The sequence below is a fragment of the Corvus moneduloides genome, chromosome 8 (genome assembly GCF_009650955.1).
Source record: "Corvus moneduloides isolate bCorMon1 chromosome 8, bCorMon1.pri, whole genome shotgun sequence".
In the NCBI taxonomy this organism is placed as follows: Eukaryota; Metazoa; Chordata; class Aves; order Passeriformes; family Corvidae; genus Corvus; species Corvus moneduloides.
The window spans coordinates 35,169,372-35,185,927 of NC_045483.1; the positions used below are offsets into that span (position 1 = coordinate 35,169,372).

Genomic DNA, 16,556 nt, shown 5'->3' on the forward strand with positions numbered 1-16,556 from the left:
CATATTTTTAGTTTCCAGGTTGAACTGATGTTTCGGTAAATCCCAGTCCTTCACAAAGGGTTTCCAGCACTGTCTCCGTGAGGTCCTGGATCTAAGGGACAATGGATAGGGCACCTTGTCCCTGAGCCACTGAGCTCCACTACAGCCCCAACTGAGTTTTGATTGGAGAAAGGAAAAAGCGCCTCTTGATAAGAAAACATCCAGCCTTGTGTCCTTGGCTTCCTCATGGACAGAGCTCTGCCCCAGTCCTTTCCTTACTGCTGGAAACGGGGGAATGAGACAAACAACTCAGTTTGTGGGATTTCTACATCCACTGGACTTTGCCTTCCTTCACCTGCAGATGATCTTTGCCATCTGATCTTCCTCCCGTGTGGGTAATAACCACTCTGAATCCATGTTAAGTGGCAAATGTGTTATTCCAAGGACACTTAATGGGATTTGGCAGGGGGATGTTATTTGGGATAACCTGGCTGCTGTGTTTTAAATCAATCCCTGTGTGCCCACCCTGGTGGTGCTGCTGCCCTGATCTCCATGCCTGGCCCAAAACTGAGCTGATGAACATGTGTGGGCCACTAAAGGGAATTTTGTTAGGCATTAAGCACCCCAGAGGAGTAAACTGAGTCATCTGCAAATATGTGGAACGATCATGAATAAATCAGGAATGACAGGGACCCAGGAATGGATTTATGGAAGTGCTTTCAACACCTGTTGCTGGCTCCTTTTAATGGTATTTTGATATCTGTCAATGAGTCAGATTTTAATCTGAAGTGTTTCCTTCCAAACGCACTGAATGGTGGTTTTAATCAAGATGAAATGTGGCCTGGCATAAATCAATGTACAGAAAAGAAAATCTGCCAGCCAGCCATAATCGTATCGTGATGACCTTCTTGCAATGAAAAAATGAAATCAAGTAAAGCTGACTGGCATAAATTATATTTTAAAATCATTTGTGATGGGCTGGTGGAGCCACTGTTGGATGAGGATGGGCTCTGGGCATTGCCAAGCTCACAGGATGCTGCTCTGGGAAAAGGGGCAGGGCAGGATATCCTGGATTACAGCGCTCAGGGCAAAAATTCAGCACCAAATCTGGGTTCATTCCTTTTGGATCCATCTTCCCTGTCCTTTCCCATTCCCTGACCTCCTCGTGGGCTAATCTGGGCTCAGGTTTCCCTTGTGTTTGCTTCATGTCTGCTGCAGAAATCCTGGAATTCTGTCCTGCCTTTTATTATTTCTCTGTATCAACAAGGGAGCCCACAGATATTCCCAACCACTGCAGTTTCGGGATTGTCTTCATCACTTTTGGAAGAGGACAGGTGGAAAAGGTTTGGAGGTTCAACCACGGGCCGAGGGAATGACAGAGCAGGGTGCTGGCGGGATTCCCGTCCTGGGATACAGAGCTGTCTGCTGAACAGCAATTAATTAAACAAATTGGTGGAATTCAGTGAAGCTTTCATGTTGCAGCAGAGAACATAGTGGAGAAGAGGAAATGCTGGATAGAGCAAAATGAAACATCAGTTGGGATTCAAGTGGGGCCAGATCCAATGTGTGTTGGATCCAAAGGAAGAGTTCCCAGGAATTTCCCTCTAATGGCAGGAGAGGGGCTGTTCCATGGATCAAGTGACCTGTGGCTGCTCAGTCTCGCTGGTGACCACTGACCAGAAGGCTCCTCCCCTTTTCCGAACTTCTTTGGTCCTGGAACACAGCACTTTCCCCTCATGGATCATCCAAACCCAAGATGCTCCAGTTGGAAGCTTGGGTGCCATGCTCCCGACAGGACTGGGATGAGCCAGTAGGATCAAGAACCAAAGGACTGGATTTGGGATCAGCAGCCCCAGATGGGCTGTGCTGGGAGAGGATGCCAGGACTGGGATCAAAAGCCAGTAGGATCAAGAATTGAGGGCTGGATTTGGGATCACCAGCCTGGGAGAGGAAGCCGAGAGGGTTTGACAGCAGCAGAACAGAATTGTATGGAATTTTTGCAATTGGCTTCCCAGCACAGAGGGGGGTTTTTTTTGTTTATTTTGGATTTCTTATTGCCCATTATGCTGCTTGCCTGCCTCTAATATTCCCGGGATTATGTTTTCGTAAACAATTGGATTTTCGAGCTGTGTGTGGAATCTGTCAGGCTTTATTTGATTATTTCTCCAATACAATCCGGGCCTCTTGAAAATCCTCGACCCTTAATTCATTTCCAGCTGCGAGGCCCTGCTGTGCATAGGAAATTTTGGACTCCAAGGTGTAAAGGGAGAGAATCAACGGGGATTAAATCATCCTTCTCCTTTCTTTAATTCAATAAAGGACTCGGGCTTATCCTGGAGAAAGAGGGGTGTCCCAGCTATGGCTTTAGAGGCCCTCTAAAGGTATTTGGGATTCTGTGCAGGTTATAAATCACAAGGAAGGGAGCTGTGCCCATTCATGGGTTGGGATCACGCAATTGACTGGTTGGGATGTCCTGGAGGTCTTGGTAGTGATCCCTGGTGTTGGCACAGGGATCCCTTGTTTCTGGGAAGGTCTCAAATGCCTCTGAGGTGGATTTCCATGGGGCCAATCCCAGGATTTCATCCCAACGTGGTTGTGCTGGGTTTTCACCATGAAAGGAACAAAATTCTTTGGACTTTGGTGCCATTTTTGTGGCTTATTTCTCTGGGGGTAACTAAGTCATTCTTGGAAGTCTGTTCTCAGTGGTGATCTCAGAAGTGATCCTTTGGTGATCACTCAGAAGGGATTTTCTTTGCAGTTGTCCCTCCATAAATCATCTTGGACATAGCAGCCAGAGTGAGGAGCTCAAGGTTGCTCCCAAACCCAGTTCTGCTGCTTTTTGCTGTGTCTGGGATTTGGTGACGCTGCCAACTATGGGGTCACCCGTGCTAACTCCCAGCCTAGGAATGTGTTGGGCACGACATCCATGGTTTTTAATCCTTCTTATAGTAATTAACAACAACAAAAGGCAGATATTTAGGAGTTTTAATGCTTTGTGAATTGAGGAGATTCACCCAACACCTATGTCAGGGAGCAATTATTAAAAAAAAAATTAAATATTACACAGAATCCCAGGATGGGTCAGGAACCACAGAGGGCACCTGGTGGCACCTCCCAGCTCCAGCAGGGCCATCGCGGAGCACAGGCACAGCACTGTGTGCACACAGCTCTGCAACAGCCCCAGGGAGGAGAGCCCAGAGCCTCTGTGGCCAATGTGCTCAGGGCTGGGCACTGCCCAGGGCAGCAGTTCTGCCTCCTGGGCAGGGCAATTGCTGGGCTCAGGCCCTGCCCGGTGCTCTGGTGCCATTGCTGGGCCCCGGAGCAGAGCCCGGGCCCTGCTCGGAGCCCTCCCTGCAGCCAGGGACAGCCAGGGCTGAGGGCCCCTCTCAGCTGGGGCTCCTCTCGAGGCTGAGCAGCCCCGGCTCCCTCAGCCTGTGCTGGGCACGGAGATGCTCCAGGCCCTTCCTCAGCTGCGCAGCCTCCGCCGGCCCCGCTCCAGGAGCTCCCTGGCCCTTCCAGGTCCCTTTGCTTTGGACAAGTTGCCCGGGAGAGCGTGAAAAGCTGGTGATTCAGAGGATGTAAACCACATTTACAGCTTATCTTTCTTTTGTATACCTGTAACTCCGAAGGCAGAAAATGATGGTGCTCTCCGTGATACATTCATTGAGTGGGGGTGGTTAAAAGGAGGACGCAGCGTTTGGCAGCAAACAGGGCTTGGAAAGGGTGTCAGTGGCTCCGTGAAAAAGAGATGATTATTACAATTCGCTGTCAAGTGCAGCAGAGATCTCTTGAGACACAACTCCTGCCTTCATTCAGTCTTGGAGACATTGTAAATACCCAGTTTGGAGGAAAGAGACACAACAGACCGTGCATGCAAATGCCACTTATCCCTTATTTATACTCACTGTGGTTTTGGAGCACTGACCGGTGTTAAGGATCTCTTTTGAGGCACACCATGAGAATCAATCCCAAAAATACTTTGTTTTCTACCTTTTGTGAGGTAATGGTCTTTGTTGGACTTCATTCTGGTGCCCCAGGGTGGCAAGGCCAGGCTGGATGGGGCTTGAAGCACCCTGGGAGAGTGGAAGGTGTCCCTGCCCATGGCAGGGGTGGCACTGGATGGGCTTTGAGGTCCCTCCCAACCCAAACCATCCGGGGATTGTGTGGTTCAGTCAAGAAGCAGAAATTTGGCTTGGTGCACCCGCTCTGGGTCTGTCCAGAGGCTGAAGGGTAAGGGCTCATTTCCCATGAAATCCCCCAGACAAAGAGGAAAAAATGCAGGAGAGAAAATCCTTGACAGCAAACTGTTTTGGAGAGGTAATTACAGTGCAAGGCAAAGACAATTTAATTTCAGCTGTATTGCAAATGCAGGATCGTAAAAATCAGTGTTCAGGGCTCTGAGGCTTTGCCTGACAGCTTTTATCTTTAATCACTAGTGAGTTTGTATCAAACACAGTGTGGCCAGGTGGGCCAGGGCAGTGACTGTCCCTGTGGGCTGGCCCTGCTGAGGGACCTCAGGGCTGTGTCCAGTTCTGGGCCCTCCTGGCCAGAGAGCCCTGGAGGGGCTGGAGCGTGTCCAGGGCAGGGAACGGAGCTGGGAAGGGGCTGGAGCCCCAGGAGCGGCTGAGGGAGCTGGGAAAGGGGCTGAGCCTGGAGCAAAGGAGGCTCAGGGGGGACCTTGTGGCTCTGCACAAGTCCCTGACAGGGGGGGGCAGCCGGGGGGGTCGGGCTCTGCTGCCAGGGAACAGGGACAGGACAAGGGGAAACGGCCTCAGGCTGGGCCAGGGGAGGCTCAGCTTGGACAGCAGCAGGAATTTCCCCATGGAAAGGGTGCTCAGGCCTTGGCAGGGGCTGCCCAGGGAGCTTTGGAGTGCCCATGCCTGGAGGTGTCCAAGGAAGGGCTGGAGGTGGCACTCAGTGCTCTGGGCTGGGGACAAGGTGGGCACCGGGCACAGCTTGGACTCCATGGGCTGGGAGGGCTTTTCCCACCTCAGTGATCCTGGGATTCTGTGATACAACAGTGTTGGAAAAGCTGGGTGAGTGGAAGGTAGAAAAGCTCTGCAGGTGGAATTTGATTTGCAAATATGAAGAAATGCCACCTGCTAGATCCAAAACCATCCCATAACATCCTCCAAGGATTCCAGCAGGAGCAGGTTCCCCCTGTGAGGTGGCTCAGGAGTGCCAGTGAACCCTGTGCCTCGAGATGAGCAACCAGAGCTGTGCCTGCCCGAACTTCACTGCTGTTCCCGGAGTTGGGGCTGCTGCTGAGCCTTTGTAGCTCCCAGGGAGCAATTGTCCTTTTCCAGATGAATCATCCCGAGTGAATTCATGTGGAATGGGAGGAGGGGGTTCACATACCTGCTAATTGCTCTCCCTCCCTCTCGTGCTGACAGCAACAATTGAACTTTTCTTTTAAATCAGTCCCATCTCCCCAGCAGCTGCCAGAGGAGATGAGGTAGGAGGGCTCTCTGTGATAATGAACCCCTGTCAGGGAGAGGCAGGGATTGACAGCAGCAAGGCAAAACACTCCTCCGGAGTTCCTGATCTGCCTATTGAACACAAACAGAGCCTGGGCCGAAAGAGGATCCCTGGAAGTGTTCAAAACCCAAACAGGTGTGGTGGGTTAGTGGTGGACATGGCAGTGTTGGACTCTGGTCTTGGAGGGCTTTCCAGCCTCAGTGATTCTGATCCTTTTGAGATCGTTTCGCGTTCCCCTCAGGGAAATGGAGAGTTTTGGCCTCGTGATGTCAGCAGATCCCTTGGCATCCCTGGTATCCTTTCAGCAGGCGAGGGAAAAATGCAATTCTTGGCACTTGGTTTACTTCAGTATTTGCTCATCAGGGATATGACCAGTTCTGTTTCTCTCCCGTTTTCCTGTGTGTAGCAGGGCTTAGGATATAACCAGATCTCTGAAAACAAATGCCCCACATCCTCCTGTCAGGACTTCATTTCCCTGATACGAGCTGTGTAATGAGTGGCAGAGCGTTCAAACTGTCGCTGTTCCATTTTCACCCTCTTCAAAATGAGTAATTGTGAATTGTTTACTGCCTGTGTGGCTTCAGCACAGCAGACAAATCATCTGCAGCACCTGCAGAGCAAATCTGTTCTCTCTTCCTGACACTTCTGCTCCACGAGGTGCTTCCAAGGCCACCCGAATGTGAAATTAATGGGAATGTGAGTGGCTGTCACCCTCCCTGTCCCATTCCAGGGCAGGGAACGGAGCTGGGAAGGGGCTGGAGCCCCAGGAGCGGCTGAGGGAGCTGGGAAAGGGGCTGAGCCTGGAGCAAAGGAGGCTCAGGGGGGACCTTGTGGCTCTGCACAAGTCCCTGACAGGAGGGGGCAGCCGGGGGGGTCGGGCTCTGCTGCCAGGGAACAGGGACAGGACAAGGGGAAACGGCCTCAGGCTGGGCCAGGGGAGGCTCAGCTTGGACAGCAGCAGGAATTTCTGCATGGAAAGGGTGCTCAGGCCTTGGCAGGGGCTGCCCAGGGAGCTTTGGAGTGCCCATGCCTGGAGGTGTCCAAGGAAGGGCTGGAGGTGGCACTCAGTGCTCTGGGCTGGGGACAAGGTGGGCATTGGGCACAGCTTGGACTCCATGGGCTGGGAGGGCTTTTCCAGCCTCAGTGGTTCCATGAATCCAAGCAAAGTATATGGAAAACTGCTACAGGAAAACCAGCCTTTCCTTAGCAATTACCTGTGTGACTGGGGAAGAACTGAGATTTTTGGAGAAATAAATGCACCTTTCCTGAAATTAATTTCAGCCACTTCTCTTGTGGCTGCTGTGAATGCAAAGAACCAGCAGCTGATCCTCCAAATAATGTTTATTAGCCTGACAGAAAACAGGAATTCTCTTTTGATGCAACAGTTTGCAACACAAAAGGAATGTACCTGGGAGGGTGGGCAGGCCCTGGCACAGGGTGCCCAGAGCAGCTGGGGCTGCCCCTGGATCCCTGGCAGTGCCCAAGGCCAGGCTGGACACTGGGGCTTGGAGCAGCCTGGGACAGTGGGAGGTGTCCCTGCCCCTGGCAGGGGTGGCACTGGGTGGGCTTTGAGGTCCCTTCCAACCCCAGCCACTCTGATTCCACAGAATGCTGCCAGGACCATGATCCCGATGGAGCCAGCATTCCCTCCCTGACACAACTGGGAGCCCAGTGGGAGGCTGCGTGTACAGCTTGAGTTGCCCAAACCACCATTTTTTGGTGATATCCCAAATCAGGGATCAGCTTGGGCTGATCAGATGTATCCTCGGCTCTTTTGGAGCTGCGACAGAGCTGTAGGAGCATCCCAAGTGTGCTAAGGAGGGACATTTGCATTTTCCAGCCTTCATTCCAGTTGGGTGCCAAAAAAAAAGTTTCAGGGAACTTAGCCAGCCTTAATTTCCTTTCACTGGAGTGCTGGAGTTTGGAGCTCTGCTTGCCCAAGGCACAGAGCGGTGACAACAACTGCAATTGTGGCAGTGCCAAGCAGCAATGAAAGAGAGAGGTTCTGTTCCAGGCTTAACCTAGGAGAAATATCTGCCACCGACCTGGATGAGCACCCTCACTGAACACCCTTCAAAAGTTTGGGAATGTGTCCTGAAAGGGATTTAGAGAGTGAATGGTGGCTTTTATATCCTGGAGGCAGAGGCGAGCCAAGAGCCCCGCGAGCTGTTGAGTGTGTCAGAAGATAAATGTCCTGCCGGAGCTGGCAGCGCTGCCACCGAGCGGCTCTGGGGCTCACAACAACACCTTGGGCCACAGCCAGCAGCACTTGGAAGCCCCTGCTGCTTCCTGCAGGAGCCATCCCGTGGGATGAATCACAGGGATGAATCAAAGCCTGGTTAACGGGGATGTTGCCGCTACCTGGAAGTTGAGAGCGGCTTGGTGACTGCATCCCCAGGGATGGAGCCACGACCTTTCCCACCTCCTCCGGGTTGGGCATATCCCTGCTCCTCCACGGGGACAGGGATTCAGTCCAGGGATGTTTTAGCACAGCTGCTTTCCCCGAGTTTGGCAGCTGGTGCTGGGCACGCTGAGCTCTCTGGGAAAATGTGTCACGTTTGGAGCCAGGTGGAATGGCTCCAGACAGGGAGCAATTCCCCGTGGGAAATTCTCCCGGGTGCAGGCGCTGCCATCCCTGCGCGATGTTCCGTGGCTGAGCAGTGGGAAACGCAGCCAGGAAAATGTCACCTCTCCTCCTTGCCCTGCTCCCAGTCCAGGGTGTAGGGGCAGAGGGGCTGGAGAAGGTCAGGGAATGTTCCTCGTCCCATTCCCTGCGATGGCAGTCACAGTGTCCAGATAAAATCCTGTTTGTGGATGGATTAAAATCATCCGGTTTATGGCATTTGCTGTTAAAACTCAAATCCCTGGAGTTAGGGGTCTGCTTTGCCTCCTTCTGTGCTGCCTCTACAGGGTGGCCTGGATCCTCCTGTGGATCCTGGGCTCTACTTTAGCCAGGGGATCCCATCAAACAGGCATAAATCATTTTCCATCCATACCTTTTAACACCCATATCACCCTCCAGAACCTGGAGGAGCAAAAAGGGGCTGCAGGTGAGCAGGAGGTCAGCTGTGAACAGCTCTATTCCACGCCCAGCTGGATTCCATAACCTCATCCAGGGAGTGGATTCAGGGCAGGTGGAGCAGTTACTCCTCATTAAATGGAATAAGAAGCAGCTGGAGAAATTCCCTTTTAAGGACTGGGTGAGCAGAGTAAAAGGAGCCACATCTCGCTGGGAGAGGCTGAGTGAGCTGCTCCTGGTTATTCTGCAATGGAATTACACTCATTCAACTAGGAAAAGACTTCCAGGATCATCAAGTCCAGCTTTTCCTGGGCAAAGAGGGAGATGGTTGTGGGAAAGGAAGAAAGAATGAAGTCCTTCACGCTTACTGTGGGTAGGGAGAAGAGTCACAAGTTTTGAGCTTTGCTGAGGACTTTCAGTGTTAGATACCAGAGTCTCTGGTTTTCCAGCTGTAGCATTGTTACTGTTTAGAGGAGATGACGTGGGGGGTTAAAAATCATCATTATTGATGGGATTTAAGGAGCAGTGGGAGAAGAGCTTGTTGGAGCAAGTCTGGCCCTAAATACACCCCAACTCAAGGGCTGAATGTTTGCCCTTCTCTACTTCCTGGCTTTTTTATGCTGTTGTAGAAAGCGAAATAAAATTTTCCTGCCCCGTGCCGTGGTGATCGAAGATCCACCTGGAAATAATCATGGAAACACTCCTGTTGTGCACAGCTCCTTCATTAATCCAGGCAGTTCTTGGAAGGAATCAAGGCTCTGCTTTATGAATCCATGTAATATCATCCCATGGAGAGCAGAGGTGGATTTTTATTGACCTGGACAATCAAGTCTTGCTCTCTTCTTGTCAAAGAAACTGCAATATTTGGCTGTTTTGTCACTTCTGGCTGCTCCAGGATGATTCTGGCCTGCCATGAACCCCTCTAAATCTGGGATATTAACAGTGTAATTCCACGATGTGCTGCAGTTGGAGTTTGTTTTGTCAAGAAATTGCTTTTCCTGTTACCTGCTCTATTGCAGAGTTCAAGTTTTAGGCTTTTCTCAGGGTAAGATTTAGAATTTCAGAACTCAGGGGCTATTTCCCTGTTTTTTTAATGGATTTGGTCTAGAATAGATGTCTTTCACTACCCTCCCTTGGATTGCACGGGCATAATTATCCATAAGAAAAGACCCCATGATGGATTCTTCCCCCAGTTTGGGAGTTTAAGGGTGCAACCACACTAAAATCTGACCTCTTTTCTAGGGCTGTTACCTTCTCCTTATAAGTTTATTCCTCATTTGGGAATGCTGGAATTGGAATAATGAACTTCCATTTTAAGCTTAGGCCATCCCAGAACTCCTGTCCAGTTTTTTGTTTGCTCCTGTTCCAATGTGGGCCCACGTGCTCCCAGGAATAAAAGTGCTCTTCCTTAGGGGGGAAAAAAGCTGTTGTTGAGAGCATGAAAGGTGATGTTTTTCTGCATTTATCTGCCCAGGTTTGTGTTGTTATCATTAAATAGATTCAGCTGGAACTCCTTTTTTTTAAATTAAAAAGGGCAAAGGATCAGAGAACAATTTAGGTTGGATAAGACCTTTAAGGTGGAGTCCCTCAGCACTGCCACACCCCACACTGACCCTTATCCCCGAGTTCCATGACTGTTAAATCCTCCAGGGATGCTGATTCCACCTGAGCCTCCCTGGGCAGCCCCTGCCAAGGCCTGAGCACCCTTTCCATGCAGAAATTCCTGCTGCTGTCCAAGCTGAGCCTCCCCTGGCCCAGCCTGAGGCCGTTTCCCCTTGTCCTGTCCCTGTTCCCTGGCAGCAGAGCCCGACCCCCCCGGCTGCCCCCTCCTGTCAGGGACTTGTGCAGAGCCACAAGGTCCCCCCTGAGCCTCCTTTGCTCCTTAAATTCCATCCAGTGCCACCCCTGCCATGGCAGGGACACCTCCCACTGTCCCAGGCTGCTCCAAGCCCCAGTGTCCAGCCTGGCCTTGGGCACTGCCAGGGATCCAGGGGCAGCCCCAGCTGCTCCGGGCTGTGGTGTATTTTGGGGTTGAATTTACGTCGTGTCCGTGTGTTTCCTTCAGCATCACCTGGGAGTATTGATGGAGCTCAGGTTTGCATGGAAAGCAGAGGATGAGAAACCACATCCCAGGCTGGCTGAGGGTGGGAGGGACATCTGGAGCTCCTCTGGTCCTGCCCCCACACCTGTTCAGGTTGCCCTGGACCATGTCCTGATGGCTTTTGGGTCTTTCCAAGGAGAGGACAATTCCACAGTCTCCCTGGGTGTATCTCCCTGCAGGGCAGTGGAGATCCAGCTTCAAAGTCAGGATACTCCCTGCAGGTTTGGAGATCCAAAGTTGTGTCCCTCACCCTGCTCCAGACTGATTTAGGCTCAGTCCTGTGGCCCTTGGCTCAGGGGGCTCTTTATGGCCACATCACCCTCTTGTTGCAGCCTTTGCTGGGGAAGTTGCTGCCAAACAAGTGACAAAGTTGCCTTTTGGGCCAAAGAAAAGCCACAGATTTGGCTGTAAAAGTGCCAGGGAAGTCTTCAGAAACTGCCTGAGGGGCTGGATGGTGGCTCAGTGCTGTGAGCTCCGTGCTCTGCCCTCTGTCCATCCAGGTGTGGTTTCACTCTTTTATCCGGGGCTGCTCGGAGCTGCTGTCCCCTGCCCTTTTTGGTGTTGGGTTTTATTTCTGGGGGGCTGAAGCAGACCAGGAGGCAGGAATGTGACTGAGCAGCTTTGTGGCACACAGGAATTCCAGAGGATCCTGACTGGATCCTTTGCTGATTACCAGCTTTAGGGGTGGCTCTCCAGAGGTTTATTCCAGTGGTCTCCTGTCATCACCAAACCCATCCTGGCTGCCAGAGAAGGAGCAGCTTTCCATTAGATCTTTTTCCTCTTCAGCCCCAGAGCATGAAGGAAAAACATGTTGGGAAGACAGAGGGGAGAAAAGCAGCTGGATCTGTGTCCTGTGGGAAGGGATTCATTAATCGAGGTTTCTCTTGCATTGCAGCGTTCCCACATTCCAGAGCCTTCCCGAGGAGATCCTCAGTAAGCTTGCAGATGTCCTGGAAGAGGTAAGTGCCTTAAACATTGGGATTTCATGAGCTCAGAACCTTCTGCTGGCAATATCCAGCCTCTTCCTATTCTCCAAAGAGCAGCTCCCCAGTTGTGGCAGCACAGCGAGGCCCCGAGAGGAGCTGTGGGGAAGAGGAATCCGGTTTTGACAGGGTTTATGTATTTTTAAATTGGATTTTTATCCAGTTGGGGAGGGAATCAATCATTTCCTGTGGTGTCCAGAAGGGAATGAGCTTCTCCAGCCCCTGGGTGAGCGGTGGGGAGGAGGGGAATGTGAAAACCTGGTCTCATTTCAGATTTGATGGGACTCTTCTGTTGGAGGGTATTTGATAAGCATCATGGAAAAGCTGCTCTGGGAAGAGTCCCAGTAGTGTGGAGATGTTGGGATGGGGTTGGGCTTTGCCTGCCTGGCTTTCACTGGGATCTCGTTAGGGTCAGGCTTTTAATACATTTTTATTTAAAACAACAAAGAAATCACCCACAAAACACCAAACAAAAAAAAAACCCTCCAAAAAAAAAAAAAAACCCCAAACCCTACAACCCCCTCCAAAAAATGCAAAAAAACCTAACCTGCACCCAAAAAAAAAAAACCAACCCAAGCCTCCCAACCTAGCCCTGTAAGTGGATGTAAAATGGGTGTCAAATATTTGGGGTGCACCCTAGTTTCCCCCCGTGTTTTATTCCCACAACGCTGCCCTCTGGAGCTGAGGAACGCGAGGCGGTTCAGTGTCCCGGAAAGCCATTACTGAGCCCTTCCCAAAGGTGATTTAAGTGCAGGGAACGCGTGTGTGGCAGTCATTGATTTCATTCCTGCTCGCTTTTCCTCATCCACGCCTCCCCATCAGGGAAGATGTTCCCGTGCGTTTGGAGGAAGGGCGCTGCTGACGTTGGAGTCGATTTGAATTCCTTTTTCCCCCGAGCTTTGCCGGGGCATTGTTCCTTCTTATTTAGTGCCCAGATAAATGCTGTGGCTCCAGCAAGTCAGCTGTTTTTCACCACGGATAATTGCATATTCACAGATAAGCTTTATTCCCTTTACTGCCAGGGAATGCTCTGATGTAGGGGAAAACAGGGGATATGAACTCCCTCTGCTGTGAATTCCATTTGCCTATCTCAAAACCCCACTCCCAACCAGAATTTGCTTGGATCACATCACCAGTATTAAGCTCCTTATCAAGACTTAAGGAGGAGAATAAAATCCATAAAACTTTTCCAGGGACACTTAAAGTTTCATGGCAGGGGGAAAAAACATTCTTAGTAATTATCAGTGAAAAAACGAGGCATGAAAGCAGCATTTGTGGGGAAAAATCTGGATTTTTAGGGTGGATGCTCCCAATTTCCTCCTTGGAATCAGCCTGATTTCTTCTGGGTTTGTCTTGGATTGAATGGGCTGTGTTTTACATGAATTATAAATAAAAAGTCACTCTCAGATCTGTATATTTATATCTAAATTCCCACCTGGCTACAGCCTCCTTTCCGTAGGTTACACCCCTGAAGTGTTGGAAAACCCCTCTGGACCATGGAATTGTTAATATTACATGGAAAAAATGTGTATGTAGGGATCATCCCTGTGTGGCACCAACATTGCCAATAATTCCAGTCTTTCTGGATAATTTCATTTAGCAAATGGAATTAAAACCCTGGAGGGAGTAGGATGGGGATCTGTTCCTGGCATGGCTGAGGAGTGGGATGAGCGTTTGGTGGGCATGGGCAGCACTCAGAGATCTGCGCTGGCTTCTCCTTCTCTCCCTCTTTTTTTTTTTTCCTTATTTTTTTGTGGCACAAAATTGGGATTTCTTTCCTGCCCTTCAGTTGCTTCACATCCTGGCAGTGTTTTCCTCTTTAAGGTTGCTCCCTGTGCCATCCCAATGTAGGGTTCCTATCCTTGCGGGATTTCCATCTCGCATCAGGGGGTCAGGTACCAAAGGTGTAATTAAGGTTCCTTCACCTCTTCTTCTCCGAAGCTGCTTCCAGGTGCTCGTGATTTTATAACTTTTCCATTTGACCTCAAGTTCTTCACTGTTCCTACAGCTCATTCTTCTAAGTTTTGTTCCCCAACTCTGAATTCCTACTCGTGTTTCAAAGAAGGATCCCTTTGCCAGGATGTCAGGGATGGAGCTGTCACCTGCCTGGACACCTGTCCCAGCTCCACGGAGTCAGGCAGGGTTTTCAGGGAAGGAGGCAGGAATTCCGAGAGCCCGGGGCAGCTGGGGTAGCTAATCCCACACTGGTTTGGGTTGGAAGGGACATTAAGGATCAGCTCATTCCACTCCCTGCCATGGGCAGGGACACCTCCCACTGTCCCAGGCTGCTCCAAGCCCCAATGTCCAGCCTGGCCTTGGGCACTTCCAGGGATCCAGGGGCAGCCCCAGCTGCTCTGGGCACCCTGTGCCAGGGCCTGCCCACCCTCCCAGGGAACAATTCCTTCCCAATCTCCCATCCAGCCCTGCCCTCTGGCACTGGGAAGCCATTCCCTGTGTCCTGGCCCTCCATCCCTTGTCCCCAGTCCCTCTGCAGCTCTCCTGGAGCCCCTTTAGGCCCTGCAAGGGGCTCTGAGCTCTCCCTGGAGCCTTCTCCTCTTCAGGTGAGCAGCCCCAGCTCTCCCAGCCTGGCTCTGGAGGAGCTCCAGCCCTGGAGCATCTCAGTGGCTCCTCTGGATCACTCCCACAGCTCCAGGTGCTGTCACTGTTGGTGCCCCAGACAGAATCATGTGAGATTTACAAGTTCAGTGGTTATAGATGCACAGGAGGAGGTTGAATTGAGGTCTCGTTGGCATTTTCATCTCCTGCATTTCCTAATCCGGTGCCTTCGCTGTTCCTTCTCTGTCTGGGATTTAGCCTGGTAATCCGTGGAAGATACTGTGTGTGGGAATGTGAGCAGCTGGAGCGAGAGCCAGTGACCAAGGTGCTTTGATTTCCTTACCAAACACTGCAGATTGGTTTCTGTGCAGATGATGTCAGGCCTGAACTACATCACATGGATTTGCCTTGTTTGTTGTGTATCCAGAAGTCGAGAGAGCTTTGATTTTTTTTTTTTTTTTAGTTTTTTTTTTTTTTAGGGTTTTTTTTACTCTCTTTTACTCTCTTTTACTTTTTTATTTTTTGACTTTTTTTTTCTTTTTTACTTTTGACTTTTTTTTACTTTTTTATTTTTTGACTTTTTTTTACTTTTTTATTTTTTGACTTTTTTTTACTTTTTTATTTTTTGACTTTTTTTACTTTTTTATTTTTTGACTTTTTTTTACTTTTTTATTCTTTGACTTTTTAATTTTTTTTACTTTTTAAAAATTTTTTTACTTTTTTTCTGGATGTATAGAAATTTAAAGTGTTCCGGGCCAGGCTGGACAGGGCTTGGAGCACCCTGGGACACTGGAAGTTGTCCTGGCCCATGGCACAGGGATGGACTTCAAAGTCCCTTCCAACTCGAACCATTCCGTGATTCTCTGATAATACTTTGTAACACACTGAAATATATAATACTTATATACCATAGCTACAGTGTAAATAGATATTCAAATATAGACCTGGCTAATTGCCCCAAATCCAGCTGCAAACCACTTCAGTAACTGGTCCTGGGTTAACAGGAAACCAGTTACAGCTTGGGAGCACTGGGAATGCCATTCTCCCATCTCCCCGTGTGCATTTGGGGAATTCTTTCACTGGAAGCATTAACATTCAATATTTCAATGCACTGCTCAGGTCCCAGTGCCACTGATGTGCTCCCAGTGAATCCCTGCACAAACAGCAGAGCCAGACTGAGGGAGAGGCAGAGAAATGTGCTGAACCCCAGAGGCACAGGGTGCCAGGGATGGAAACTGTTCCTGCAGCTCTGCGTGCTGAAATCTGGGATCCCAGCTCCTGTCTGCAGCCCCTTCAGCAGCTCCGTTCATGTCCCCAGTGTTGCTTGCCAGCCTTTGTCTCTTTGCTCTTCCTTCTTTCAAAATCCCAATTAAAGGCTGAATTTCAAAAGGCACATATGGTAAAAAAATAAAAAACCAAACCAAAATTCTTCCCTGTTGCTTGTGGAGCTCCTTCTGTTGTGGCTCCTGGTGGAGAGTGGGGATCTTGGGCAAGATTTCACGGCTTGATTCAGCTTTAAAAGCTGTCCTGGGCCTTTGTGCAGAGATGCCAAGCATCCTTCCCGCTCCACACTGCCCAATTAGTATGGATGAGAAGGCCTTGGGATGCCTCTGGTTAATTAATAGAGGCTGAGCACAGTCCTGCTTTTGTGGACTCGTGTGGCAACAGTGAATAGAAGAGGGAAAATGTGCAAAATTAATGAGCTTTCCATAGAATTAGTGGTTTTTAGGCTTATTTAGGAGTGAGGATAAAGGGAACCCGGTCCCTGGTCCATCCTGAGGGATCTGTCAGCACCAAAGCTGATGTTGATCTGCTGCCGAGCCATAAATCAGATTTGAGGGAGAATTCAAAATAAACAGGGAAGAGTTAAAGGTTTTGGGGAAGAAAAAATATTTTAACGTTATTATTTATCTTTTTTTTTTAAATCCAAGGAAGCACTCTGGGGTGTCTTCACTGAAGGAACTGGGGGACAGAGTAGGGAAATGCTGCCTGTGGGGGCATTGAAAGGGCTTCACTCACGACTGACTCCATCACAAATGGACAGCATTTTGACTGGAGTTGTACTTCCATTAATCTTTCAGATGATGCTCATGAGAACACAGCTTTGGGTTTGCAGGTGCACCAGGAAACTAAAGCTGTTTGGGGAAAAAAAGCATCGGGGAATAAAATGCAGCTGGAAAAACTGGAGTGCAGGGATACGATGGAGTCAGTGGCAGGAGCTGACTTGGGATAAAAGGGGTGGTTTGGAGCTAAGTTTTCCTTTGGATCTTCTTTAATGTGGGCACTGAGCACATGAAGGGGATTGTGAATGAGCTGCTTGTGTTAGTGTAGGAAAGGAGTTCAGCATTCCCTGCTTTCTGGGGATTCTTGTTGGGAATGTGGTCATCCCTGTGTGTGTTTATTGCCCATCCCCTGTTCTCCTGCTGTGGTAGAAATGGGG

At 50.0% G+C, this 16,556-nt stretch overlaps 1 protein-coding gene across 3 annotated transcripts in view; it reads left to right on the top strand.

Moving 5' to 3' along the window:
- PRKG1 (protein kinase cGMP-dependent 1) overlaps positions 1-16,556 on the top strand; it is a 370,739-nt gene that overhangs the window by 246,980 nt on the left and 107,203 nt on the right. For all 3 annotated transcript variants that reach the window (XM_032115877.1, XM_032115876.1, XM_032115878.1), the window contains exon 5: positions 11,473-11,536. In XM_032115877.1, coding sequence (XP_031971768.1) covers positions 11,473-11,536 — 64 coding nt within the window. The remainder of the gene's footprint in view (positions 1-11,472; positions 11,537-16,556) is intronic.